Source organism: Acanthisitta chloris, unplaced genomic scaffold, assembly GCF_000695815.1.
Source record: "Acanthisitta chloris isolate BGI_N310 unplaced genomic scaffold, ASM69581v1 scaffold27224, whole genome shotgun sequence".
Taxonomy (NCBI): domain Eukaryota; kingdom Metazoa; phylum Chordata; class Aves; order Passeriformes; family Acanthisittidae; genus Acanthisitta; species Acanthisitta chloris.
In genome coordinates this window covers 1-8,535 of record NW_008669149.1, presented here as the reverse complement: position 1 = coordinate 8,535, position 8,535 = coordinate 1, and the positions used below count along the sequence as shown (strand labels likewise).

Sequence of the window (8,535 nt, the reverse complement as noted above, 5' to 3'; positions counted from 1 at the left end):
GGTCAGAAATGACAGATCCCGCCCGGGGGTTTCCAGGCACAGCCACAGGAAAAACAGTGAAATAATCAGATCTTGCTCCTGGCAGCCCCTTGTGTTTACAGAGTGGGGTCTGGGAGGGCAGATCCCGGCTGGGCACCTCCTCCCGCTGCTGTCAGCCGTGGGGAGTGGGCGGTTGCACCGACCACAGTCAGAGCACAACCCTCTGCGTCACCCATCGCTTCCTGGACACCACAGCCGCGGGGACAGGGGTGGTGGCGGCTCTGCCATGGGGCGGGAGGGGGTGGGGGCAGACCCCAGCCCCTCACTGCAGCTCAGTCCATCCCACGGAGCTGACCCTGGTTCCCCAGGAGCCCTGGCTGCTGGGGTCCCATGGGGTGGTTGTCTGCTGAGCTCTATCTGCACCGGTTCCCGCTGCTGCTGGTGGTTCCTCTTTCAGAGGAGTCCATCCTGCTCCGAGCAGGGTCTGGAGGCACCGTCAGGCAGAGCAGGCAGTGGAACAGGTCCAGCAGTGCTTTTCCAGCAGCCCTGATTTACGGGAATAAACAGAAACATGAGCCAAGGGATGCTGTCAGGGAAATCAGGCCTGGGAGAAAGGGGAACACTGTGCTGTGCTGGAGAAATCCATCATCTATCGGGATGATCCTCCCCACTGCTCCCTCAACTCACCCCAGGCCTTTCCTCAGACCCACTGCCCCCTGGGACTGGCATGAGCTGGCAGGTCCTTCTGCTGAGGCAGGGACAGGCACCTGCAGTGACATTTCCTATCTCCAGGTTTCCACTACGAGTCCAACAATGAGGCAGACAAGAGGGAGTTCGAGAAGGCTGTGGAGACGATTGCCGTGGCCTTCAGCAGCACGTAAGGGATTTTGGACAGCCTTAGCCCGGAGATGGTCTGTGGGTGCCAGCCCATGTCACTGTCCCTGTGCTGAGCCACGTTCCTCTCCCCACAGCGTGTCCGAGTTCCTCATGGGGGAGGTGGACAGCAGCACCATCCTTTCCATCCCACCTAGTGACCAGAACCAGGTGAGGGAAGGGGTGAGGGGTCATGCAGGGCTCTGGCTGCTCCCCCCTGAGCCCAGAGCTGGTGTTTCTCCAGCAACATTCCTGTTAGCTCCAGCAACAGCCAAAAGGCTCCTGCAGCTCTGGGGTCTGGGCTCCAGCCCCTCGAGCTGCTCCCCATCCTCTGCTGACTGGTCCCTTTTCTTTCTGCATTCCCAAAGAGTATGGAGAACCTCTATGGGGGGATCCCTGGGCCTGGAGGAGACACTGTGTCTTCGGGCATGGAGAGCTACAACACGGGTAAGCAGGACGAGCCTGGGCTCAGGGTTTGGGCTGGGGGTGCCTGGCTGAGCAGGAGAGAGCTCCTTCCTCATCACCACCATGGCTCCTTGGCTGGGAAAAAGTAGCAGTGCCAGTGGCCCTGGGGGAGGCAGGACTCCAGCACAGCACAGTGACAGCATGAGATGGGAGGTTTGCACTGGAAGCTCAGTCTCCCACCACAGCTCGTCCTCCGGCCGAGGAGGTGGATGTGATGCTGCAGCGCTGCGAGGGAGGGGTGGACGCTGCTCTCCAGTATGCCAAAACCATCTCCAAGTACATGAAGGACTTGATCGGATACCTGGAGAAAAGGACCACACTGGGTGAGTGGGGGGACAGCAGGTGGGACCCCTGAGAGCAGGGCTGAGCCCTGGGACAGGCCAAGGTCCCTATGAACAGAGAGGCTGGGGGAGGCAGATGTTGCCAGGACAGCAGGAACATCACTGCTGAAGTGAAGGAACTCAATGCCAGGGAATTCTGGTGTCTCCTGTGTCTTTTGACATCCAACTTTTTCTTCCAGAGATGGAGTTTGCCAAAGGGCTCCAGAAGATGGCAAACAGCTGCAAGCAAACCATCAGCCAGGAGGTAAGTTCCTGTGTCCCTAATGCCCCGGCACTGGGCTGGATCGGAAGCCACCAGCCCTGGAGAGCCCATTCCATGTGCCTGAGCTCTAGAGCATGAGAGAACACACAGGCAGCTCTCCAGAGCTCCTTGCCTGGCAAAATTCAGGATGGAGCTTTCAACAGCAGTCACCAACCTCACCTCACCTCACCTCTGGCTCCTCCTCCCTGAAGGATGTGTCTTCTTGGACTCATGCCACGTGCTGGGGCTCAGGGTGATGTGTTTTTCCCTTTCCCAGACCAACATGCCTTTCCTGTCCATCTACCTGCTGGCCCTGGAGCAGGACATGGAGCACGGGACATCAGTTCTGCAGGCTGCCAACACCCTGCAGCACCAAACCTTCCTCCAGGTGAGGGGATGAAGGGTCCTCCCCAAGGGCTGGTGGTCCTGGTGTTGCACAGGTGGCTCTTGATAGCTCAGTCTGGAGGGAACCTGCATCCAGTGCTTCCCAGGCTGTGAATTTTCATCCCTGTGCCCCAGCCTGGATGTGCTGGGGGCGATAGTGACCACCACAGGCACTTCTCGCAAAGCCCTGGCAAAGGGCAGAGCAGGAGGAGCAGGAGCTCAGCTCGGGGCCTCACGGGGCTGTTCCTCCCTTCCAATCCAGCCACTGACAGTGAGACGCCTCGAACACGAGAAGCGGAGGAAGGAGATCAAGGAGCAGTGGCACCGGGCACAGAGGAAACTGGTGAGTGACTGGGTGTGTGTTCCCAGTCCTAGTCTGGAGCACCCTGTGGCTCATACCCCTCTGAGGATGCTGAACCCTCTGCCCCTCTCGGGTAGCACTCAGGTGCCTCTGCTGTGCTGGGGCACCCAGGGCAGCTGGCAGGAGCTGTTGAACCCCTCGCTGGGTTCCACCCTCACCCTGGGTCGTGGTTTGCTCTGGCAGCAAGAGGCAGAGGGGAACCTGCGCAAGGCCAAGCAGACGTACATGCAGCGCAGCGAGGAGCACGACAAGGCCAAGTACATGGCGGTGAAAGCAGAAGAGGAGCAGCAGAGCACAACCAGCAGCGTCACCACCAAAACTCTGGACAAGAAGAGACGGCTGGAAGAGGAAGCAAAGAACAAGGTAGGAACATGAGAGCTCCAGAGGAGCCTTCTCACTCCAGCTGTCCCTGCACAGGAGCCGCTCTGAGCCACAGGGAGTGAACTGAGCTCCCACAGATCCCCAGGCACAGCCCAGGAAGGAACAGGGTCCAAGGGCTGTCTCTGTTCTCCTCACCTCTGAGCCATTCCCACCTCTTGCCCTCCTGGCTCCCAGGCAGAAGAGGCCATGGCCACGTATCGCACCTGCGTGGCCGACGCGAACACGCAGAAGCAGGAGCTGGAGGACACCAAGGTGAACTCCCTGCGGCAGATCCACGAGGTGATCAAACAGAGCGACCAGATCATCAAGACAGTGAGTGGGGCTGGATTGGGGTGTCCCCAAGGGTGGCTGTGCCCTGCTCCAGGGGGTTTGGAGCTGCCTCCCAGCAGAGCTGGCTGAGCTACTGCAGACAAGGTCTGGGTGGGTGCAGAGCTTCCCTCTCCCTTGTGCTCAGGAAAACCCAAGGCTTAACGCTGTAGAACAAGTACTGCTCTGTGCTCCTGATTTTCCACCTAACCCAGAGCTCCTGATCCTTCTCCTATACCTCAGCCCACAAATCCCAAGTCTGTGTCTCTCCACGTCACTTTCAGGCTACCATCTCCTTCTACCAGCTGATGCACATGCAGACGGCAGCTCTGCCCGTGAACTTCCAGACGCTGTGCGAGAGCAGCAAGCTGTACGACCCGGGGCAGCAATACGCCTCCCACGTGCGGCAGCTGCAGCGCGGGGACGAGCCCGACGTGCAGTACGACTTCGAGCCCTACGTGTCCCACAACGCCTGGTAGGACCGGGCAGGGAACCCTCCCGGATTGCTCTCATCTCCTGCTCTGCGGCTGTCCTGGGCTGGCACCGCACTCCTCTGCAGGAGCCAGGATGCTTTCAGCATTCCTGAAGCAGCTCCTGCTGGGAACGCTGGGGTTGGATCAGCTGGGAGTTCCCTCGCGTCCTCTGGTGGATGAGATTTAAGAGACAGCTGTGAATCCCAAAACGGGAGGATTGCAGCCGTTGATAGGGTTTCCAAGTTTCCTTCCTTCCCATCCACATTCCCTGTTCCCCTCCAGGTCCCCCTTCACTCGGACACGGAAGGGAAGCTTCAATGCCAGTGAGCTCTCCACAAGTGCTGAGGGGGCTGGAGCTGAGGGGCGGGCAGAGGCCAAGGAGTCTCCGAGCGGGACCGGAGCGGCCGAGCGGAGAGGTGAGCCTGGAGCTCTGCGTCACCCACCCGTGTCCCACCAGGCAGGAGCAGAGTGGGTACCAGGGGTGGGTACTTGGGGTACCAGGGGCTGTGCTAGAAGTAGCAGGATGGGCTGGGAGCCTCCCAAGCTGAATTTTATATTACTAAGTCAGATCTGTTCTTCCTTCAATCCCTCCTGAACACAGACAGCAATCCCAAGAGACTGTGTGTTCTCTCTGCAGGTGGGAGGGGACACCAGGTCCATAAATCCTGGCCAACCTCTGCTGCTGACGCTGACAGCAGCCTGGACTCCAGCACAGGTAGATACAGGAGCAGCCCAGGAGCCCCTCCGAGTGCAGCCAGTCTAAACCCAGAGCATCCCAGTTAGGCAGGACCAGCCCTTGTTTTACCTGCCTTGTGAGAACACTGTGCTAAATGGCTGTGCTCCAACAGGATGGGATAGGGTGGGATTTGATGGGATGGGTTGGGATGGACTGGAATGAGCTCTCAGAAGAGAAACAGCTTGGCCAGTAACTCACTGGTTTGTGGGTTTTCCTTGGACAGGGGAATTCAGCCACAAGCTCCAGCGGCTGTCATCCAATGGCACCGCGTCCTCCAGTGAGGAGCTGGAGGAGAAGGACGAAACAGCCACCCCCTTTGAGCAGAGTAGGTGACAGTGTGGGAGGTGACAGTGCTGCTGCTGCACCCTCACCACGGCAGAGCTCCCTGGGAGCTCTGTCCTGAGGAATGAGCCCTGCTCAGACCAGTGGCAGTGACTGTCCTGCTCAAGCTGTGCCTGAACTCACTTTTCCTTTTGCTCTGCCCCAGGCATCAATGGGATCACCCCAGAGCTGACAGCCCCCACGGGACCCTTCCGGAACGTTGGCTTGTCCAAGGCTGCCCAGACCCATCGGCTGAGGAAGCTCCGAGCCCCCTCCAAGTGTCGGGAGTGCAACAGCTACGTGTACTTCCAGGGAGCCGAGTGTGAGGAGGTGAGCTGGGGGAAGTGGGAAGGGAGCTGAGAGTGGAACCCACCTGAGCCCAGCTGTGACCGTGTTCAGGACATTCCTCATGTGGGGAGAGGTCCAGGTACTTTCCATTGGTGCTGCAGCATCTCCAAGGACTTCTTCCTGTCTCCCAGCATGTTCTGAACAGTGCTTGGTGTCTCTCTGTGGCTGCCCCTACCTCTACATGTTCCTCTCTCTTTTCCAGTGCTACCTGGCCTGCCACAAGAAGTGCCTGGAGACCTTGGCCATCCAGTGTGGGCACAAGAAGCTCCAAGGGAAGCTGCAGCTCTTTGGGCAGGACTTCATGAAGGCGTCACGGGGCAGCCCAGATGGGATCCCCTTCATCGTCAAGAAATGCATTTCGGAGATTGAGAAGCGAGCACTGAAAACCAAGGTGAGTCTCACTCTCCTCCTTCCTCCTCCTGCTCCTCTGCTGGCTCAACTACCAGCCCTTGGAAGGATCCTCTGGAAAACCAACGGGTTTGTTTTCGCATCATTGAGGGCAGGGAGTCCCAGGGATGAACTTGGCTCAAATACCTCAAACTCTGCCCTTGGAAACTCCCCTCTCCTGCCTTCCATTTTCCTATGCAGCAGGAGTGACTGAGCTGGAAGGAGATATCCCAGAGTGACATCCCAGAGGGATTTCCCACCCCAAACAGGGAGGGTGGAAGTGGGAAGCTCAGTGTCCCATGCAAACATAAAGGGGAATGTCTCCCTTCAGCTCCATTTTTGTCTCTTTCACAGGGCATCTACCGAGTTAACGGCGTCAAGACGCGCGTGGAGAAGCTTTGCCAGGCCTTTGAGAATGGGAAGGAGCTGGTGGAGCTGTCCCAGGCCTCCCCCCACGACATCAGCAACGTCCTGAAGCTGTACCTGAGACAGGTGAGGTGCTGGTGGTACCTCATGTGGGAGGAGGTAGCCAGAGGAACCAGCGCGGCAGGAGGGATTCAGCACGAACCAGGCTCAATAACTGGGTGCGTGGGGAGGTCCCTCTCCTTCCCATGGGGGGTGGTCAGCTGTGGACACGGGGCCACAGTGACCCCCCCAACTCACTCCACATGACGTCACTGTGGTCACATCTGCAGAACAACATGCAGACACACCAAACCCTCTGCCCCCACAGCTGGGGAACTGAGTACCCGAAAAGGGAAGGAATCCAGCAAAGGTCACCCTGCACGGCAGAGCTGGGCTGAGTCATGTCCCCCTGAGCAGGGCTGTGCCTTTGGGTCACTCTGGGGTGGGCTCTGCCCCTCGGATCACCCTGGGGTGGACTCAGCAGAGTATCTGCCCCTCAGGTTCCCCACAGCAGCACTGCCCAGGCACCTCCCCCTTCCCTGTACCAAACTGTCAGTGCAAACAGTGTCACCCACATCCTCCAACAGCCACCACAAGACAGCAGCGGAAAGTGCTTCTCCCTCACAGGCAGCAGTGAATTAACTCTTTCCTGCTGCCTTTCTCTGGGTAACCCTTGCTCAGGGCTTCCCTGCGTCACCCCAGGAGTCAGGAGCAGCTCAGAGAGGGAGCTGTGTCCCTGGGCTCCTGCACACCAGGACTGAAGAGCTCCGAGTTGCCTCCATGGTTTCTCCAGAGGAGAAAAGTGGAGTGGAGCAAGAAGGAGAATTCAGTCCTGGGTCACCACCCAAGCTCTCACTGCAGAGAAATCAAAGGGTTAAAGTCCCTTTGTATGGAGGGAACCCGCTTTGCTGTGACAGCCTGTCCTCAAAACATCTGCAAACATCTCAGCCATGTGGAACCACCCAGCAGCAGCTCCGGCTGCTTCACACCAACTTCAAAGCAGTTTCACCTGCGCCAGCTCCACCTCCACCGAGGGCTGTGCCCTTCGCATCCTGTGCCATCGCCTCCTGCCTCACCCACCCAGAACACCACTTCCCTGTCCTTCCCAGCCATCCTCTGTCCCAGCTGCTGCTGGGGCTGCCCCAGCCAGGGCTTTTCCAGGAGCAAAGGGAACCCCTGCACCTCCACCCAGCAGGGGGATCAAATGCTGCTCTTGGCTTGAACTTCTCAGGTTGGCCAGGACTAAGGAGGTTGGAGTGACATGCTTCAGGGAGTGGATAAAATAACCATCACCTCTGGGCAGGGGGTTTGCAGCACTGGGGATCACACTCATGGAATCCTGGAATGGAAGGGATGCTAAAGCTCCACTCATTTCACCCCGTCATGGGCAGGAGCACCTTTGCTAGACCAGGTTGCTCTAAGCTCCATCCACCCTGGCCTTGAGCAGTTCCAGGGATGTTTCCTCACTGTAGAAAGGCCCCAGGTGTCCCCAGCTCAGGAGCCTAGGACAGGTCCAGGTCCAGTGGAGGTGGGGAGCTGCCCCCAGGACCAGGAGCATCTCCTGTGCTCTCCACAGCCGCCTGCCGTTCCGGCTGTACAACGAGCTGATGGGGCTGGCCAAGGAGAGCCTGCAGGGTGGCGAGGCCAAGGGCCGTGGGGGCAAGGGGGGCCCTGAGCTGGTGGACCGAGGGGCCGACACCGACCGCGTGGTGCTGAGCCTGGTGCTGAAGCTGAGGGAGCTGCTGAAGGAGCTTCCCTGCGAGAACATGGCCACGCTCCAGTACCTCCTGCAGCATCTGAGGAGGTGAGTGGCAGGGACAGAGCCCACGTGGGCACCTTCTTTCCTTCCCTGGGTGGGAGGCGAGCACAGCCTCCGCAGCGAAGCAGGGACGAAGCTCCATGGCTGCAGCTGCTTCTCCCCTGCTCCTGTGCTCCAGCCCAGCATCTCCCCACCCTGCCCATGCACCCTTCTCTCTGCTCATTCTTACACGTTCCTCCTCCTCACCAGGATTGTGGAAGTGGAGCAGGACAACAAGATGACCTCAGGCAACCTGGGCATTGTTTTTGGGCCAACTCTGATGCGCCCCAGGCCCACGGATGCCACAATCTCCTTGTCCTCGCTGGTGGACTATCCCCACCAGGCTCGCATCATCGAGGCACTCATCATCTTCTACCCCACCATCTTCGAGCACAAGGAGCCCAGCAGACTCGGCTCGGGCAGCACGGAGGAGGTGCCAGGCAGTGCTGAGCAGGTAGGAGTCCCTTGGGGGACATTCCATGGCCTTTTCTGGAGCCTCATCCCAGGGAATGAGAACTCCCTCACCATGTCCCTGTCCCTCCCAGCCCACGGCTCCCTCTGGCACTGTTCCTTACCTGGAGCTGCCTTCAGAGAAAGGGAACTTGGCTTTCAGCGTCGACTCGCTTGCAGGTCAGTGAAAGGCCCTGGGGCTCCAGTGGGCACAGGTCCCTCGAGGGGCACACAGACCCTGCCCGGGGCCGGAGCCTGGCACTGGGCTCCTCTGTCCCGCAGAGTC

General features: G+C 59.2%; 1 protein-coding gene across 1 annotated transcript in view; it reads left to right on the top strand.

Moving 5' to 3' along the window:
* HMHA1 (histocompatibility (minor) HA-1) overlaps nt 1-8,429 on the top strand; it is a gene marked incomplete at both ends in the record, with an annotated part of 8,734 nt that extends 305 nt beyond the window's left edge. Inside the window, 19 exons of the mRNA XM_009073217.1 lie at nt 772-856; nt 951-1,023; nt 1,221-1,299; nt 1,503-1,640; nt 1,838-1,902; nt 2,177-2,287; nt 2,546-2,626; nt 2,828-3,007; nt 3,200-3,337; nt 3,616-3,806; nt 4,087-4,220; nt 4,442-4,519; nt 4,764-4,865; nt 5,028-5,191; nt 5,412-5,600; nt 5,951-6,099; nt 7,578-7,805; nt 8,010-8,253; nt 8,345-8,429. Of these exons, the coding sequence (XP_009071465.1) occupies nt 772-856; nt 951-1,023; nt 1,221-1,299; nt 1,503-1,640; nt 1,838-1,902; nt 2,177-2,287; nt 2,546-2,626; nt 2,828-3,007; nt 3,200-3,337; nt 3,616-3,806; nt 4,087-4,220; nt 4,442-4,519; nt 4,764-4,865; nt 5,028-5,191; nt 5,412-5,600; nt 5,951-6,099; nt 7,578-7,805; nt 8,010-8,253; nt 8,345-8,429 (2,514 nt within the window). The remainder of the gene's footprint in view (nt 1-771; nt 857-950; nt 1,024-1,220; nt 1,300-1,502; nt 1,641-1,837; nt 1,903-2,176; nt 2,288-2,545; nt 2,627-2,827; nt 3,008-3,199; nt 3,338-3,615; nt 3,807-4,086; nt 4,221-4,441; nt 4,520-4,763; nt 4,866-5,027; nt 5,192-5,411; nt 5,601-5,950; nt 6,100-7,577; nt 7,806-8,009; nt 8,254-8,344) is intronic.
* Nucleotides 8,430-8,535: the final 106 nt, after the last annotated feature.